Consider the following 20952-nt stretch of genomic DNA (forward strand, 5'->3'; position numbering starts at 1 on the left):
TCTGGACCAAATGGTGTCCATCTTTTCAAAAAATTACCTCAAAGACAGACTTTATTTACATCAAATATGAATTTTCGATGCAGTTAGCTCAGGAGGCAGCAGCAATAAATAAAACAGTTCAGCGATCTTGCTCAGCTGATCAGTGCTCATATCTTCAGTATCCAACTCTTTCGATACAATATCGTCATCGTTCTAATGGACAGAGCTTTAAACAGAGCCCTAAACCTAACAGTGGGACAGATACAGGCTGACAGGTGTCACTGCACAGCTGTAGCAGTGTGTGTGTGTGTGTTTTAAAACATCACCAAGAAAAAAAAAAAGCACCATTCAGTTGCTCCAGGTGTGTTTTTTGGTATAATAAGAACTGTGACGTTTTGGTACCGTGGATCACTAATGTTTAAATCCCAGCTCTATGTTGTAAACTCCTATCTTTAACTCACTCACTCATTCCGTACTCTGCTCAGGCTGTGAATGTACAGGCTGTAGCCGATGATATTTAGTGTAATTCATATACTTCTGAGATACATTTCAGTTTAAAAGAGCGATAGACTATCACTGTACCTCCCAGAAACATGACACAAAAGAGAAGTTGGTTTAACACAGAAGCTGGAGCACTGGAGCCAGGTCAAACCCACCAATAGAAACTCTTCTCTCGTCCATCAGCGTAGGCCCCGCCCATTAAGTACATTTTGATTCGCAAGCAAAACTTTTGATGTCACAAGCAAAGAGGACTGATTTATAAGTAAAATTATCTTTTTCTTTGATTGACACTGTTTTTTGCTCTCAAATCTCTTTTTTTGTTGCAAATCTGTTCTTTTTATTTGCAAATCCATTCTTTTTGATTGATGAATAAAGAAATTAATTTGTCTCCATATAAGAATGGACATAAAGTAAATGAGAAAAAAGAAAAATTTTAGCAACCTTAAAATGTTTTAGGGGTGCTGGGAATCAATTTAGGGGTGCTTCAGCACCCCCCAAAATGGGCTAAAAACTCCCATGGGCGGGACCTACATGAGCAGAAGGGGTGCATTTCTATTGGTAGCTTGCTTCAGATTGACAGTGTGGCTGGGGCCTGGTCCTCCTGTGCACTGGGCTTTTGTATTGCTGTGACATTTCTGGGAAACCGTAGAGTTTCACCCAGAAGTGAGTCCCACTTGAACTTACGAGCAAAACTTTTTGATTCACACAAGATTTAGCTCTACTTGTGTAATGAGTAATGACCACAGATGACAGACACAGATTATTTACATGCAAATCAACTTGCTCCAGCCCACTGATGCATGTCTCTGAACTGTGTTACAAACCACACAGACCACAGTTCCACAAACTTGAGCATTAGCCTGTTCTCAAAGTCAAAAAGGTGTTGAAATACACCCATTTATTAAATAGATGACAAAACTTATGGAACAAGGTCATTATATCATCCTGCTACACAAACCTCATTTCTAAAAACTGTAATTGAGTAAATTTAACCTCATTTGATGAGCTAAACTATTTAAGACACTTTATATATATTGTGTAACATTATCCTGCTGTGCTCCATTAATTACATGTGTTGTTAAAATAATTTATAAATTCAAATTAATCAATTAAGTTAGATATTTTTCTTTCTTTCTTTCTTTCTTTCTTTCTTTCTTTCTTTCTTTCTTTCTTTCTTTCTTTCTTTCTTTCTTTCTTTCTTTCTTTCTTTCTTTCTTTCTTTCTTTCATTCTTTCTTTCTTTCTTTCTTTCTTTCTTTCTTTCTTTCTTACAAATAAATTAAACACACCTAATATCTCACTTGAATGTACCATTTCTGTTAGTAAGAGAAACATATACTGTATTAATGAAGTCAGGGAAATAAATACCATCTTCTACACACAATAACAGAATATTATCACTTTACAATATATATATAGTTGATTAAAAAAAAAAAAATCTCCTGCTTACCAAGTTTCTTCTGTTAAAATGAAATGCTTTCACATCTATACACTGCCAGTAGAAAAATATGACTTGATCATTCAGTGTTTCAGAACATACAAATCTATAATATAAGAAAATACTAAAAACTGCAGAAGTAGATGTAAACTGTTGGTGACAGGACCTTCCTCTGAGTCAAATTCAGTTTATCGTCAAGAATGTGAAGACGCTGTGATGTTCGTCTACTTTTTGAACAAAAGAAAGCACTACTACCTCAACTCCTGTTGCAGATCAGAGCTCATTCTGTTTTACTTTAGTGGACTGGCTCAGTTTCTATTACCTGTGTAAGGTGTTGAGTTTAAAAGAAACTATTTATCTTTCTTTCTTTCTTTCTTTCTTTCTTTCTTTCTTTCTTTCTTTCTTTCTTTCTTTCTTTCTTTCTTTCTTTCTTTCTTTCTTTCTTTCTGTCTTATTCTCTCTTCATCTGCCAATCCTAGTCTTTTATTTTTTTTCTTATGCCAGAGGTCCAGAATGTTGGTGTTATGACCATAATGATCAACACAGATGGGTTTGAGTCTTTTTTTTTCTGTCTGTTTTTTGTGTGTATATTTTTTTTTCCATCTCTTGGTGTTCCGTTTGCCCGTTTGATATGTGAGTGTTTATGTGGATGTGTTTGTGGGGATGCCACCTGGATGGGGTGGGGGGCAAGTGCACAACTTTTGTAAGAAATGCTTTAATGATGTCAATGTTGTTGATGTTGCACCCTCAAAGAGAAACAACTCCGTCCTCCCTGTGGCAACTTTATTGCCCTCACTTCAGTGTTGGAGTTTACATTATACATGTCATTTCAACTGCTAACACACATGTTTTTTTTTTTTTTTTAATCTATACAGCACTCTCTTCTTTCTCTCATGCTCACTTATGACATCACAATCTCCTGTGAACTTTAACCTTTTAACAATACCAAGAACAAGAAAAATTCACAGAAAATGTCCCCAAAATAAATATACAATGAAATAAGAATATACTGCTTACTAAAAGTCTATCTTAACACAAATTAATGAATTGAAATTATTAGAAATATTTCTAGGTTGCGACATTGATATGGAAAAACGATACATAAAGTTGTAAAAAAGACAAAAAAAACAAAACTATGCATTTCTTATAGCAACATGTTATGGCATAGACTTGTGTGAAGGTGAATGGTAATAAAGGCAAACACAACATTTACAACAATGTTTTATTTTTATTTAGCATTTTAGCTCCAGGGCTGGCATGGGTTATAAATGTCTGCTCTAATATGTGCAGAGGCCAAGCTGATCAGGTGATCATTACACCTAACAATCGTTTAACTCAAGGGTCATTTTGATCCAAGGGAGAAATTTTGATATGTCAGTGTAGACGTTGGGAACATCTGGGTATCTACAGTTTAAGTTCTTGTTGAAAGACACAACACCGACTGCAATCCCGTTGCACACCAGAGGTCCGCCAGAATCACCCTGTGAAAAGGAGGCATGTCAGTTTGTTAGATTTGTCATTTCAGTCACATGGCCTTTTTTAGTAAAGGACAGAAGACATACCTGACAGAATCCTTTGTCTGTGCCGTATCCACCTGCACAGATAACACTATCAGGGATGATGTCATTCCATTTCTCCTTACAGAGATCCGTTTGGATGATCGACACATCCGCCTGTAGGAGCTCTTTGACGGATGCACCATGACTTGTTGTGCTACCCCATCCTGCTACAAGGCACTGTTCATTTTCCTTCAGGTCCATGTCTTGGCTTGGAAGTGGAACTGTTTGCACTTTGTCACCCAGCTGAGCCTTATGAGACAACTGTAGTCATGAAATTACAGAGTTAAAGAAAATATGTACCTCAAAACTGGTTTTATCCTCCAGTTTTGTTGAATTTATTTTTATGGATGAGATTGCATGGAGAATATTAACCCATAAAGACTGTACTAGTTTTGTGGCAGTTCCCAAATGATTTTTTTTCTCTCTACTTAACTCTTCTCAAGTAATTTATCACCATTTATTACAATATTATTCTCTGTATTTTGCATTATTCACTGTAAATTATATATTTTCTTTTATATAATTCCCTATATTCAGTTACCTATACTTAATTTAGATGCTCATGAAACTCAAAGTGAATTTAAATGTTATTATATCAAAACAAAGAAAACTCAAGAAAAAGTGACTTTTTCAGCAAATATATCAATAAATGAACATAAGACAAGTGTCTCCATCCACTATCATTGATCAAACTCCATGGGTTATACTGGTGAATCAATGTTGTAGAAGATGACAGTGTTTCCATGTTCACGTCCAAATGGGTCATATCTGATGACCATGAAAAGATGACAAACTGCATTTTACACCAATTATTTACATGTGTTGATAGGATTAGTGGACCAATAGGTATTAAATATTTTAGATCAGTAGATGATTTTGGTCACTGTTTGGTTCTTTGTGGGTTAATATTTATCCTTCTTAGAAATGATGATTCAGTCAAAATATACATACTTTCAGGAGCATGATGTCATTCCCTTTGTCAATGCTCTCATAAGATGGGTGTTTGCATTTCTTCACGCTGTATCTCATTGAATCATCAACATTCCTCAGATCGTGTGTACCGAGAACGACACTTAGAGAGCTCCTGAATGAGTGACAAATGACAGGTGGTTAGATTATTCTCAAGTCATGCCAAGAATAAAAACATTAAAGTGCAAGATAACTGTTTTTACATCGTGGCTTTATGTCTCAGATTGCCGTTATGTATAATTATAGAAGGCAAATATAGTTAAAAGAGGAAAAGATCACTCACTTGTCACAGTGTGCAGCAGTGAGTACAAAGTCTTCACTGATGAGGAATCCGCCGCAATCGTGAACTCTGTTATTCTGTACTGAGGCCATGTACAGCATTGAGTTTTCATCCACCTTTTTCCCATTTATGATTTTACTCCCAAGAGCTGAAGAAGAAGAAGTGGAAGATGATGATGATGATGAAGAAAATGAGCCAGTACTTCTGAATAATTACCATATCTGGTTGCCTTTACCATTCCGTCCCAGATTTGCCAGAACTAGCAGAAGCAGAAAATTGTGAAGACGATGCATGATGGTCAGAGACAACTCAACCTGTTGCTGGTGGGCTGTGAAGATGGCCTTTTTATACACTCTGCATGATCGACTTCCACCTTTATCTTGCAATTAGCCGCATCCTTTCTGCAGTGCAACAGTACACGTTTGCAGCTTGATAATGCTCTGTCTTGCACCATCTTGTTTACATTTATCTTGGATTGATAGATAATATCACATAATAGGGTTTTCTAAAAGGCTTTACAACTTGTAATCCATTCCTGCTCCTGTTTTTGAATATAATAGTTGAGTTATCTTTATATTATACAATACAGGTACATGAGCGCATTGGATAAAGTAAAATTCATGCAGGTTTCAGATTATATTAACAATGTGAAACTTATCTTAGCAGGTTAAATAAGCAGAAAACACAGATGCAACATCAGCTATAGAGTCTGGTTTCCACAGTCAAATACTCATCTAGTAACAAACAAGATACACCACAGAAGCCACAGTTTCCATCTTTAGTTTAGGTAACAGTCTTCTCACAGTCACAGTCATGATACTAACACTCTGCTCGTCTATGATAGATTAGTTTGTGTCAGACTAATTTCCTTCTAGTTTCTGACTATTTTATTGGCATTTTGTATTTTATTCTCTGTATTTTTCATTGAGTAGCAAGTGTTTTCCAATATTTTATTCACTGATCATGTAGATGTTTATAAAAGCTTACAGAGAACTATTATTACGACTGTTATTTTTTATAATGTAGCGTGGTTGAAAATTGGCGGGAAGTTTGATTAGTGAGAATTAAAGAACACAGGCAGTGTTTTTCTTATTACAGGTGGAGGGCTTAGAATATTAATGTATCAGAACATGTAAAATCTACGATGGTATATTAGGGCCACATAAGAAATTAAAAACGCTTGTCACCACGAGAATAAAGTCATTATATTTTGAGAATAAAGTCATTATATAATGAGAATAAAGAAAGTCATAGTTAAAAAAAAACCCTCATTATTTAATGAGAATAAAATCGTTATAGTTCAAGAATAAAGTCATAATACAGGGTGGGGAAGCAAAATTTACAAAATTTTGAGGCAGGATTGAAAGACAGTGTATGACCAATTAGTTTATTGAAAGTCATGAGAACTTATTTGCCACAAGAAAATTTACATAATTGAAAATGTTTTTATTCTATGTGTCCTCCTTCTTTCTCAATAACTGCCTTCACACGCTTCCTGAAACTTGCGCAAGTGTTCCTCAAATATTTGGGTGACAACTTCTCCCGTTCTTCTTTAATAGTATCTTCCAGACTTTCTCGTAATAGTTTTGCTCATAGTCATTCTCTTCTTTCCATTATAAACAGTCTTTATGGACACTCCAACTATTTTTGAAATCTCCTTTGGTGTGACGAGTGCATTCAGCAAATCACACACTCTTTGACGTTTGCTTTCCTGATTACTCATATGGGCAAAAGTTTGTGAAAAGGTATGGATAATAGTGTTAGGTATGATTATGACATCAATATATGTTTGGTTTCAAAACAATTGACGTAGTGCCTGCTGAGAAAAAACAACTAAATGTTCATTGTAAATTTTGCTTCCCCACCCTGTATTATGAGAATAAAGTCATAGTTTTAAAAAACTCATTATTTACCAATAATTAATTCGTGCTTTTATGAGATTAAAGTCGTAATATTTTGAAAATTCAACAGAGTTTCCGGCTTTACAGCGAACACAACAAGCGAAGCAGCAACTTTCACTTCTGTTGGACTCCAAAACTCACAGAAGAATCCACACAGTTTCTTCAGAAACAACAAACCCTATAGTTCTGGTGGAACTGCAGCCGAAACACTTCATCAGTTTCTCCTCCACAAAAGAGCCAATTTGCAACGAATTAGATCGGTTCTTATTACAAACCCAAACATGTGCAATCTCTCTTCAAAGTCCTTAGACTAATGATAATGTGTTGATGGGAGGATAGACTCAGTATATGGCCTTTGTGCGTAAACCCCAAATGAAAGTATAAGTTCACAAAATGCTCCAAGTTCTCCATTATTCGATGAGTGGGTAAGGCTTTATTCTCATTATATTATGACTTTATTCTCAAAACATTACTTTATTCTCATTAAATAATGAGTTGTTTAAAATTATGACTTTATTCTCGTTAAATTACGACTTTATTCGCGTAGTGACAAGCATTTTTATTTTCTTATGTGGCCCTAATACACTGTCATAAAAATCCTAGATGAACAGGTAAGAGATTGTTTGGCCTACAGCACAGGTGTCAAACATGCGGCCCAGGGACCAAAACTGGCCCGCCAAAGGGTCCAATCTGGCCCCTGGGATGAATTCGTGAAGTACAGAAATTACACTGAAGATATTAACAATCAAGGATGTTAAAATAATTTTAGGTCAATTCAACTTAAAGTGGGTCTGACCAGTAAACTACTACCATAATAACCTATAAATAATGAAAACTGCAAAAAAAAAAGGAAAATTACACGAAAATGTTTACATCTACAGACTAGACTTTTACAAGCAAAATATGAATAACCTGAACAAATATGAATAACCTCAAATGTCCTAAGAGAAGTCTGTGGAATTGTATCAATATTCTGCCTGTTACTAAATGTTTTGTGTATTTGTAGATCCACTGTGATCTGTAAGTTGTAATGCATATGTATAAATGTGAAACTAAGGCATAATATTGTTAAAATTGCACTTATTTTTCTTAAGAATTTCCAGGTTTATATTTGTTCATGTTATGTTCAAGTGCAGTTCGTAGATGTAAACATTTTCATTACGGAATTTTTTTTTTTTTTTTCACTCAAAAACATATAGAAAACATTGGAGTTGACATTATTTATCAGTTCTTATCCTATTATTTACATTATTTTACTGGTCTGGCCCACTTTATATCTTATTAGGCTGTATGTGGCCCCTGAACTAAAATGAGTTTGACACCCCTGGCCTACAGCTTTGGTGTGCCTCAACAAAAATAAAAACAAACATAAAAAGACCAATAAATATTCCCATATACACATGTTAACCCAAATTAACCCAAACACAAGAACCCTGCTGAACCCCCCCCCACACAAAACAGAACACAATGGAGCAAAAATGTCCAATACCCACAATGCAATGTGGCAAACATGCCACAATAACATCTACTGAACGTAAAAACAAACATCAACAACTGCTATCATTAATCAAACTACATAGACATTACTGTTGTTGCAGGAGATGACTGTTCTACATTCACATTCAGCCTCTGATGGGTTAAAGGGGTCATAGGATTATACCAGTGAAAAGCTTAGGAACTGTACCAGAATTATATTGATGTAAACAATGTTAATTATTAACATTTTAGACCAGTAGATGCTTCTGGTGGCTGTTTAGGTCTTTGAGGGTTAAATCATTGTTCAGAAAGTTTGATGTTTATTGAGAAAAATGATTTATTTCATAGTTATACTGCACACAGAGCAAAAAATTAACAAAATGGCCACTACATTCATAGAACAGATGGAAGAAAGCACAGAATAAAGGTGCATTTTTATCTCTAAGGAATTTTAACCCATAAAGACCCAGTGCTAGTTTTGTGTCAGTTCCCAAATTAATTTGTCTCTCTGTTTCACCTTCCTTAAGTGATTTATTATTATATTATCCTTTTTTTTTTTTTTTTTTTTTCGTAAATCATGTATTTTCCTTTATTTAATTTAGATCTTCATGAAAACTCAGAGTTAATTCAAAGGTTATTATATCAAAACAGAAAACTGAAGAAAATGTGACTTTTTCAGCAAATCTATCAATAACTGAACATAAACTCATTGTGTCCATTCACTGTCATTGATCCAACTCCATGGGCTTTACTGGTGAATCAATGTTGTAGAAGATGACGGTGTTTCCACGGTAACTACAGAGCCTCTGAACGTCCAAATGGGTCATATCTGATGACCATGAAAATATGATAAACTGTATTTTACACCAATTATTTACATGTATTGCTGGAATTAATGGATCAACAGGGATTAACCAGTAGATGCTTTTGGTTGCTGGTGGATGTTTGGGTCTTTATGGGTTAACTGTAATTGTTATGCATTATACATTAATACAGAGCAAAGGGCAAACAGCGACAATCACATACATGTATGCTGAATACAACTTTATATTTAACAGCTTCTTTTCTTAAGGCTCTTTTTGATCCAGGGAAGGAATTTGGACACGTCAGTATAAACGTTGGGTACATTTGGGTAATCACAGTTATACCCCATATTGAATGACACAACACCAACCGCCACACCCCCGTGCACCAGAGGACCACCAGAATCACCCTGTGAGGAGAGAACACACAGACTGTATGTTTTTCTGTTTATTACATTTATGATCATGAAATCAGCCCACAGTTTCTGTAATTCAACTTGAAACATACCCTACAGAATCCTTTATCAGTGCCATATCCACCTGCACAGATGATGTTTTTGGGAAGAGGTGGACGTCTAACTGTAGCCCATTCCTTCTGACATGTCTTATGGTTGATAATGGACACCCCTGCTACTCGCAGAACAGGAGAAGTTTTACTATTTGTTGATGTACGACCCCATCCAGCTACACGGCACTTTGCTTTGTCTTTCACTTTCATCTCTGTCTTCGGAAGCTGAACAGGTTGTACTCTGTGGCCTAGTTTTGCTTTTGTAGACAGCTGGTAACACAGAAAAGACAAACAGGAAAATGTTAGAGATGACTTTTAGTCTACTTTTATCCTCCATCTACCTTAACCCATAAAGACCCAAACAGCCACCAGTGGCCAAACTCATGTTGTGTTCTACAATGTTTAATACCTGTTGATCTACTAATCCTATCAATACATGACAATAATTAGTGTAAAATGCACTTTGTCATCTTTTCATAGTTATCAGATATGACCCATTTGACCCATTCAGAGGCTCCGTGGTGAACATGGAAACACAGACATCTTCTACAACAGGGGTTCCCAAAGTGGGGTACGTGTACCCCTAGGAGTACTTGGAAGAAGCCCAGGAGGTACTTGAAATTTTTTTGGGGAAAAAATACATTAAATAAGTCATCATGTACTGAATACAAAATAAATAATGAGAATTAATGCTGAAACATAAAACACAATAAACGCATTCATATAATAGTTTTATCATCAATCGTCTTGTTTAAGCTTTGCTAACATTTTAAGAACATTTCTAATATATATTTTTTCAAAATGAGGTTATTTGAGTAATTAAGTCATTTTTTATTTATTTATTTTTTCTTACCAATGAAAGAGGGCGCTTTTCAGTTTATGCTTGGCACGTAAAATTTACTTTAAAAATTGTGGGTTTTTTTATATATTACAGTTGAATATATGTTGTTTGTTTACAAAGTTTTGAAAATGTAAACAAACACCTTTGGCACAGGAACAAACTTGCCAAATTTTTTTCAATCAAAAATGCTGAAGTGAGAGTTGGGGGTACTTGGCTAAAAAACGTATATTTCAGGGGGTACTCCACAGTAAAAAGTTTGAGAATCACTGTTCTACAACAATCTACGGTCAGTCTACATTTCTACTCTCACCTATGGTCATGAGCCTTGGGTCATGACCGAAAGGACAAGATCCCGGATACAAGCGGTCAAAATGAGTTTCCTCCGTAGGGTGGCTGGGCGCACCCTTAGGGATAGGGTGAGGAGCTCAGTCACCAGGGAGGAGCTCGGAGTAGAGCCGCTGCTCCTCCACATCAAGAGGGGCCAGCTGAGGTGGCTTGGGCATCTGTTTTTGGATGCCCCCTGGATGCCTCCCTGGGGAGGTGTTCCAGGCATGTCCCGAAGGGAGGAGACCTTGGGGAAGACCTGGGACACGCTGGTGAGACTATGTCTCTTGGCTGGCCTGGGAACGCCTCAGGGTCCCCCCGGAAGAGCTAGAGGAGGTGTCTGGGGAGAGGGAGGTCTGGGCATCCCTGCTTTAACTGTTGCCTCCGCGACCCAGCCCCAGATAAGCGGTAGAAAATGGATGGATGGATGGATGTTCTACAACATTGATTCACCAGTAAAACCCATGGAGTTTGATAAATGACAGTGGATGGACACACTTGGTTTATGTTCAGTTAATGATATATTTTGATAAAAAAGTCACTTTTTCTTTAGTTTTCTCAGTTTTTCATACAATAATCCTCAACTTTAATCTGAGCTTTTATGACCATCTACATGATCAGCAAATTAAATCTAGAAATATACCTGATTTTCACTGAAAAACACAAAATACAGAGGACAATATTATAATGAATGGTGATTAAATCATTTTAAAAAAGTTAAATAAAGAGAAAAATTCCTTTGGGAACTGCTACAAAAGTACCACTGGGTCTTTGTGGGTTAAATACACTGGTAGAAAATATAGTTGCCCAACAGAATGTGTTGTTTTTGTCATTTTTGCAGGAGGTAATTTGAAAATAATCTAAATAATTTTACTGAAACATTATATAGTTTCTGGTTTGACAGATACCTGTTCATTTAATATCTACTTACTTTGAGGAGCATTATATCGTTGCCACTTCCAACATCCTTGTACGATGGGTGTTTGCATTTCTCTACTTGGTATCTCATTGTCTCATTAACCTTGTTGAGATCGTGGGTGCCGAGAACAACACTTATGGGCTTCCTAAATGAGAGAACATAGAACAGGGGTGTCAAACATAAGGCCCGCTGAACCAAAACCAAAGGTTCCAGTCCAGCCCGCAGGATGAATTTACCAAATGCAAAAATTACACAGAAGATATTAACAGTCAAGGGTGTCAAACTCATTTTAATTCCAAACTCAAAAATTTTAACAATATTTATTTACTGAATGTTTTGTGTCTTTGTAGATCCACTGTAATCTGTAAATTGTAATGCACATGTAAAAGTAATAAGATGAGGAATTATATTATTAAAATTGCACTTATTCTTCATAAGAAATTCCAGGCTTTTCAGGTTATTCACATTTTTTGTGAAAAGATAGTTTGTAAACGTAAACAATTTCATAATTTAATTTTACTGTTTTGCACTACATTCAAAGAGGAAAAATTAAGAGTTGTCATTATTTATAGGTTGTTGTGATGCTATTTTACTGTTGCTGGCCTGTACGTGGCCTCTTAACTAAAATGAGTTTGACGCTCCTCATAAAGAGACTGTCATTAACCCATAAAGACGCAAACGTCCACTGTCTACCAAAATCATCTAGTTATGTAAACTATTTAATGCCTGTTAATCCACTAGTTCTATCAATACATGTAAATAATTGGAATAAAATGTAGTTTGTGGTCTTTTAATGGTCATCAGCTATGACCCATTTGAATGTTCAGAGGCTCTAGTGAACATGGAGACACCGTCATCTTCTACACCAGGGGTTACCAAAGTGGGGTACGTGTACCCCCAGGGGTACTAGGAAGAAGCCCAGGGGGAATTTGAAATTTTTTGGGAAAAATACATTGAGTCATCATGTACCTAATATAAAATAAATAAGTGGTGCCAGGCACCACAAACCCCGCTTCTCGCACATATTTTGGTCATTTTAAGTAAATATTAAGATTTTAAAAATTGATAAAAATTTGAACTTGAACCCAGTAGGTTCCCAGAATTTGGTAAGTACCAAATTTGGTAGTATCAAATTTGGTACTTACTAAATTCTTTCTTACCAAATTAGTACCAAATATGGTATGAATTCAACCAATAGTTTTGCTGCTACAGACATTTTAAATTTTGCCCATTATAAGTAAATGGGGCAAAAAGATTTTAAAAATTCATTAAAAATGTTATTTTTGACCTACTTTTCCCAAAATGTAATGACATCTATTCTGGGTCATAATAAATAATTTCTCTTTGAATTTAGTGCAAAACAGTAAAATTAAATTATAAAATTGGTTACGTTTACAAACGATCTTTTATAAACCAAATTTGGTATGAATTCAACCAAAAGTTTTGCTGCTATTTACTTAAAAATAATGTGTTATGTATGTGTGTTTGTATATATATATATATATATATATATATATATATATATATATATATATATATATATATATATATATACATACATACATACACACACACACACACACACACACACACACACACACCTATCTATCTCTCTCTCTCTCTCTCTCTCTCTCTCTCTCTCTCTCTCTCTCTCTCTCTCTCTCTCTATATATATATATATATATATATATATATATATATATATATATTTACAATATTTTGAGGCAGGGATTGAAAGACAGTGTATGACCAATTAGTTTATTGAAAGTCATGAGAATCTATTTGCCACAAGAAAATTGACATAATAGAAAATGTTTTTATTCTATGTGTCCTCCTTCTTTCTCAATAACTGCCTTCACACGCTTCCTGAAACTTGCGCAAGTGTTCCTCAAATATTCGGGTGACAACTTCTCCCATTCTTCTTTAATAGTATCTTCCAGACTTTCTCGTAATAGTTTTGCTCATAGTCATTCTCTTCTTTACATTATAAACAGTCTTTATGGACACTCCAACTATTTTTGAAATCTCCTTTGGTGTGACGAGTGCATTCAGCAAATCACACACTCTTTGACGTTTGCTTTCCTGATTACTCATATGGGCAAAAGTTTGTGAAAAGGTATGGATAATAGTGTTAGGTATGATTATGACATCAATATATGTTTGGTTTCAAAACAATTGACGTAGTGCCTGCTGAGAAAAAACAACTAAATGTTCATTGTAAATTTTGCTTCCCCACCCTGTATATATGTGTGTGTGTGTGTATTACAGTTAAATATATGTTGTTTTAAAAATATAAACAGACACCTTTGGCACAGGAACAAATTTTGCCTCTTTTTTTCAATCAAAAATGCTGAAGCGAGAGTTAGAGGGAGTTGGCTTAAAAGTTTGAGAACCACTGCTCTACATCACTGATTCACCAGTAAAACCCATGGAGTTTGATAAATGACAGTGGATGGATACACTTGGTTTATGTTCAGTTAATGATATATTTTACTGCAAAAGTCACATTATCTTCAGTTTTCTGTGTTTTTGATTTAGTAACCCTCAACTTTAATTTGAGCTTCAATGAACATCTACATGATCAGTAAATTAAATACAGGAAAATACTAGATTTTGACTTAAAAATGCAAAACACAAAGCATAATATTTGAGTAAAAAAGTGATAAATCACTAAAAAAAATTACATTTAGAGAAAAAACTAATTTTGAATTGCCACAAAAGCAGCACTGAGTCTTTATGGGTTAAATATATGTTAATAGTAATATATTTTGATAATGTACATGATAAATAACTAGACAGACATGACTCACCCTTTAGGATCACAGTGTGCAGCGGTAACTACAAAGTCTTCACTGATGAGAAAACCTCCACATAGGTGGATACCCTTGTCATTCTGTACTGAGGCCATGTACAGCATTAAGTCGTCCGGTACAGTTTGACCGTGTATTATTTCACTTCCAAGTGCTGAAAAAAATAAATGCAAAACCAGGATGATTGAATGTCCAGTTATAGGTTGGAGATTTAATATTAATTTGCAGTCTTACCATTTTCTTCCACACATATCAGAACACAGAAAAACAGGAGTTTGTGTAGACCGTGCATGATGCCAAGAGGAATCCCAATGTTTCATGTAATGGTTTTGTCACGTAGGACCTTTTATGCATCAGCATGTTCTACCGTGTGGTTTTAACAGCTTAACGTTGACTTTTTGACTCATCCTGTTTGCTAGACCACCTGAAGTGTGCAGGAGGTCAGTATGTGGTATGATGCACTTGTTTCAGTAAATAGAGCTGTGGTTCTACTGCCTCAGCAGGTTGACACATATACACCACAACACTAGTATGTGAAGAGTTTCCTACAGTCTCATGAATCCACATACCATCTTTATTCTTCTTGTATTTTTTTGACTTTAACTAGTCTCACTCTTCTTTCTTCAACCCATAAAGACCCAGTGCTACTTTTGCAGCAGTTCCCAGATGAATTTTTCTCTCTATTTAACCTTTCTTAAGCAATTTGTCACCATTAATTATAATATTATCTTCTATATTTTGCATTTTTCACGGTAAAACATGTATTTTCCTTTATTTAACTTCCCATTTAGATGTTCATGAAAACTCAAACTAAATTCAAAGGTCATTATATCAAAACAGAAATCTGAAGAATTTTTTTTTCAGCAAATCTATCATTAACTGACAATAAAACAAGTGTGTCCATCCACTGTCATTTATTAAACTCCATGGGTTTTACTGGTGAATCAGTGTTGTAGAAGATGACTGTGTTTCCACATGTCCAAGTGGGTTGTATCTGATGATCATGAAAAGATGAAAATCTGCATTTGACACCGTTTATTTACATGTACTTATAGGATTAATGGACCAACATGTTTTAAATATTTTATATTAGTAGATGCTGTTTGGGTCTTTATGGGTTCATCCTTTCACTTTTCTGACCTATAATAATACACATACAGAACTAAGACTCTATAAGGATCTAAAATGTGCAATGTTTCTGTAAAACCTTTCACTGAGATGCTCAAACACCAGACCTTTGCAAACTAAACAAGAAAGCAACGACAGAAACCACAGATGAAAGCCTCAGGTTTGAGGGACTTGTTCTCACACTCGTAAGACACAAGTTTAAGTCAACATCATGACTCAGCCTGTCAGTGTTCAGTGGAACATTTTTAAGTGTGCAAACATTTGAACAAGTTATGCAAACATTTGATAAAAAAAAAAAACCAAAAAAAAACAGCTCTCTTATTCTATCCCTTTGGGTCATTTTCAAGTTAAATAGGTGGTAGAAATGACAAAAATACATACATGTTCGTTTGGTATACAGGTTAGACATAAAGCGTCCCTTACTGTGCCAGAGGACATCTGCCACCACAAAATCTGCTGAAATGACAGTTGATCTCTCACATAATTTCCAACGAATCAGTAGTTAGAATTTTACACACTGCTCGTATCTACTCTTCAAACACACGTCAGACTGTGCTTATTTTTAAGCACATTTTACCGGTAATGCTGGTCCAAGGTAGAAATAACAGGAACACTTTCTTTTTCCTTTTATTTTTTGGTGATACGTTGTTATAATTTTTATTCTTTATGATGTAGTTTGGGTTTTTATTTCACACTCACTGTGGATACTTCACAGCCACATCAAACACACATGGATACACTCAACACATGGAAATGCACAGATGCACTGCCACCTGACTGTCTTTGGTGTGGATCGACAAAACACATTTCTCTCAACCACAATCGTTTTCATGGTGTGACATGGTAGATGAACCACAGAAACCATTAGCTTGAGCTCAATCTTGAAGTTATGCAACTTAACCTATAAAGACCCAGAGGAACTTTTATGTCATTTCCCAAATGAATTTTTATCTCTATTTAACCTTTTTTTTAATCAATTTATCACCATTTGTTATAATATTATCCTCTACATTTCTCATTTTTTCACTGTAAATTATATATTTTCTTTTATATAATTTCCTATATTTAATTGAAATACTCATGAAAACTCAAAGTAAATTTAAAGGTTATTATATCAGAACAGAGAAAACTGAAGAAAAAGTGACTTTTTCAGCAAATATATCAATAACTGAACATAAACCAAGTGTGTCCATCCACTGTCATTTATTAAACTTGATATTTTTTACTGGTGAATCAGTGTTGTAGAAGATGACGATGTTTCCACGTTCACGTCCAAGTGGGTCATATCTGATGACCATGAAAAGATGACAATCTGCATTTGACACCGTTTATTTACATGTATTTATAGGATTAATGGACCAACATGTTTTAAATATTTTATATTAGTAGATGCTGTTTGGGTCTTTATGGGTTCATCCTTTCACTTTTCTGACCTATAATAATACACATACAGAACTAAGACTCTTTAAGGATCTAAAATGTGCAATGTTTCTGTAAAACATTTCACTGAGATGCTCAAACACCAGACCTTTGCAAACTAAACAAGAAAGCAACGACAGAAACCACAGATGAAAGCCTCAGGTTTGAGGGACTTGTTCTCACACTCGTAAGACACAAGTTTAAGTCAACATCATGACTCAGCCTGTCAGTGTTCAGTGGAACATTTTTAAGTGTAGTTTTATGCAGACATTTGCTAAAAAAACAAAAAACAAAAACCAGCTCTCTTATTCTATCCCTTTGGGTCATTTTCAAGTTGAATAGGTGGTAGAAATGGCAAAAATACATACATGTTCATTTGGTATAAAGATTAGACATAAAGCGTCCCTTACTGTGCCAGAGGACATCTGCCACCACAAAATCTGCTGAAATGACAGTTGATCTCTCACATAATTTACAACGAATCAGTAGTTAGAATTTTACACACTGCTCGTATCTACTCTTCAAACACACGTCAGACTGTGCTTATTTTTAAGCACATTTTACCGGTAATGCTGGTCCAGGGTAGAAATAACAGGAACACTTTCTTTTTCCTTTTATTTTTTAGTGATACGTTGTTATAATTTTTTTCTTTATGATGCAGTTTGGGTTTTTATTTCACACTCACTGTGGATACTTCACAGCCACATCAAACACATGTGGATACACTCAACACATGGAAATGCACAGATGCACTGCCACCTGACTGTCTTTGGTGTGGATCAACAAAACACATTTCTCTCAACCACAATCGTTTACATGGTGTGACATGGTAGATGAACCACAGAAACCATCAGCTTGAGCTCAATCTTGAAGTTATGCAACTTAACCTATAAAGACCCAGAGGAACTTTTATGTCATTTCCCAAATGAATTTTTATCTCTATTTAACCTTTTTTTTAATCAATTTATCACCATTTGTTATAATATTATCCCCTACATTTCTCATTTTTTCATTGTAAATTAAATATTTTCTTTTATATAATTTCCTATATTTAATTTAAATACTCATGAAAACTCAAAGTAAATTTAAAGGTTAGTATGTCAAAACAGAGAAAACTGAAGAAAAAGTGACTTTTTCAGCAAATATATCAATAACTAAACATAAACCAAGTGTGTTCATCCACTGTCATTTATTAAACTTGATATTTTTTACTGGTGAATCAATGTTGTAGAAGATGACGATGTTTTCATGTTCACTACGGAGCCTCTGAACGTCCAAAGGGGTCATATCTGACGACCATGAAAAGATAAACTGTATTTTACATACACTAGTGGCATTGTACCCATGGTGCCATTGTACAATAGCATGAGAGGCTAAAATTGCCCAGCATACCTCACAACATTTGAATACGGATATAAAATTGTGCCTAGTAGATAGTCAGGTAATGTTTCTATTCATTTGGTGAGTTTGGCGGCGGTCGGGCCTGTGAAGGCTGAGGAAAATCCGTACAAACGCCCTCCTGTGCTGCAACATTGACCAGTCGGACACAGAACGTGCATTATATAGCAGGATTTTTTTTTTTTACATGTATTGATAGGATTAGTGGATCAACAGGTATTAAACATTTTAGATCAGTAGATGCTTTTGGTCGCCAGTGGATGTTTGAGTCTTTATGGGTTAATGTTCAGCTTACATTTCTTTGATTCTAGACAAAAGATGTGTGTGAATGCACTTGCAGCTGTACCTTATACAAAAGGCCACAAAGTACATGATAACATTTTCTGTACATTTTATGAAGTGTGGATGTTTGCTTTTGTGAATTTCAAGCTTTGTTCTGGCTTCATAAGAGGATTTTCACAAGCACCTGTGAAACCAAACTGGTAACTGAAGGGTTACTGATGTGCCTGTGAGCAAAGCGACCCCCCCCCCACACACACACACACACACACACACACACACACACACACACACACGACATGGCCGCTTATCGCTCCAAATCTGCAGTGTGTGGTGTGTTTCTGCGTGTTCATCTAGTGATGGTTTCAATTCAAATTCATTCAAATTGAGTGTCTGTTGAATCTGTGCAAGTACAAGTGTTTCAAGCCACACCAGTGACTGTGGCACTAAATAACTTTAATCAGTTCAGTCACTTTCATTTTTATTTACAAAAGTGGATTTACCTACTGGCACCTAAGCAGCATCTGGGTCTGCATGACAAACAAACAGGCCGCCACAGAAGGTATGTAGTGTATAGAGGTGGGTAATCCCAGCTCCATAGAGTAAAAGTCCTGCCATCAATTGGTTCTACCTGTTCACTTTACACAGGTGATTCCACTAATTATCCATCTACTTGGATGAGGAGTTGTGCTCATCAAACTGGGCTGGGTCAGTGAGTGGTTGGAACAAATACATGGCAGGACTTTTACTCTATGGAGCTGGGATTACCCACCTCTGGTTGTGTATAATTATATGGTGGGGACTATAGAACTGCATGGACTGAACATTAAATATATTTAAACACAACCAGTGACTGAGTGAATCACACAAAATTGTCAAACATGGGTCTATACCTCTAGTGTATCCTGTTATTTCTAATTTTAAATTATTTGGAACGCAATGGAATTCAATACCATAACTGAGTCCAACCCTTTAACCCCTGACATGTCTGTGGTGAGCATTCTGTACGTATGACTTATTGACTTATTTTAAATATTCATAAAAATTCTACCATTTGCTCAATAGGAAACATTTTAAAACATGCTGATAGAATAGACCTTGTTCTTTCCATAGACATCTGAGCATGCTCAGTGCACCCCCAGCTGACTGTGTAATAGGGGTAAAACACAAAGCAGTGAGTGAGTGAGTGACTCGACATAAAAATAGATGTTTTTTTTTTTTTTTTTTTTTTACACCATTTTCCTTGTGTGTTTTTTTTTCACTGTTGTTTGCAGTGTTGTAGTGATTTTCCTTTATTATTATTATTATTATTATTATTATTATTATTATTATTATTATTATTATTATCATTACTTTTTTTTTTTTTAACAGTGTTTTTACTGAGTTTTGACAAAGTGACTGCTTTTTGGAGTTCAACCAGGTGCCAAAAAGCAGCTGTACTGATTTTAACCCTTTCATGCACTGTCCACTCCAGTGGACAATTCTTCTCCAGCTGTTCTCTTGTATATTAATGGGTTTTGCTGTTTTAGTTCCATATCAGCCAACACAGTGGACGCTTATGCACCATCTCATACATTGTAATTCAGATCATTACTGTAACTTTACTGTTCTTGATAAACCTGATCTGCAGTAACATGTTTGAGTGTAAATCAGTTGTTATTTGTTAGACAAGAAGGTTTTTTTTTTTTTTTTGCATATTATCTCCATGAAGTGAGTAATTACTAGCATTAGAATATGTTAAAATGTGAGAAGACATCAGATTAGCAGCATTAAAATGTTTTTATTTCATTGTTTTCATATCACTTTCTGATATTGGGTTTTAAACACGTTTCTTTACTTCAAAAATTAAATGCATGGATATTTTTGTAACTCCATAGAAAAAAAAAAAACTCGATCGCATTGCTTTTTTCATGGCTAAACACTGAAGAAAAAAATCTTGACTAAGGTTCTCATAATTCGTGCATGACAGGGTTAAAAAAAACAGCCCCAAAACAAAAACTACTGAGCCAAAATTCAACTATAATGTTGTTCAGTGTGTTCCAGTTCACAGTTCATGTCCAACATCTCAAATCTCTTACTGATCTACATTCTAAGTGCATTATATAGTAAAAACCTGTAAAACTCCAATTCCTGTCTTTGTGTTTTTCTGTTATTCCACCCTGTTTAGACACTAAAATACACAGTAAAAGAAAACGACTGATGAAAAGGAACACAAGCACATACTCACAGCAGCTTTTATGACACTGAAACAGACAACAACGTCAGTAGTATGTTTACCTGGAATATTCAAGGATTAAAGTGAACTCTTTCCTTTGGTTCCGAATGTGGTCACATTAGTGAGGTTCAGTTGTATTCATTTTATTAGCGTATGATAATTAAAAAAAAAAAAAACAGTTTTACGTAATTTGAAGTATTTATTTA

The 20952-nt window shown here is 35.2% G+C and overlaps 1 protein-coding gene across 1 annotated transcript; it reads right to left on the reverse strand.

Moving 5' to 3' along the window:
- Positions 1-3167: 3167 nt before the first annotated feature.
- On the reverse strand, positions 3168-14669 carry LOC115417574 (uncharacterized). Its single transcript, XM_030131595.1, has 10 exons — positions 14542-14669; positions 14308-14461; positions 11510-11642; positions 9414-9683; positions 9156-9315; positions 4961-5104; positions 4729-4873; positions 4428-4560; positions 3480-3737; positions 3168-3398 (listed from the first exon to the last, which is right to left on the reverse strand). The coding sequence occupies exons 1-10, from the start codon at positions 14597-14599 to the stop codon at positions 3237-3239; spliced, it is 1617 nt and encodes a 538-aa protein (XP_029987455.1). The 5' UTR covers positions 14600-14669; the 3' UTR covers positions 3168-3236.
- Between the last annotated feature and the right edge of the window lie 6283 nt (positions 14670-20952).

This window comes from Sphaeramia orbicularis, chromosome 4, assembly GCF_902148855.1.
Source record: "Sphaeramia orbicularis chromosome 4, fSphaOr1.1, whole genome shotgun sequence".
Taxonomy (NCBI): domain Eukaryota; kingdom Metazoa; phylum Chordata; class Actinopteri; order Kurtiformes; family Apogonidae; genus Sphaeramia; species Sphaeramia orbicularis.

What these genes read in the sequence shown, in the direction of transcription:
- LOC115417574 (XM_030131595.1), bottom strand. Translation starts at nt 14,599, where the DNA reads ATGCACGGTCTACACAAACTCCTGTTTTTCTGTGTTCTGATATGTGTG. An exon ending in GCACACTGTGATCCTAAAGG is followed by an intron (nt 11,643 to 14,307) that starts GTGAGTCATGTC and finishes TCTCTCATTTAG; the next exon opens with GAAGCCCATAAGTGTTGTTC. An exon ending in CTGATAAAGGATTCTGTAGG is followed by an intron (nt 9,316 to 9,413) that starts GTATGTTTCAAG and finishes CTCTCCTCACAG; the next exon opens with GGTGATTCTGGTGGTCCTCT.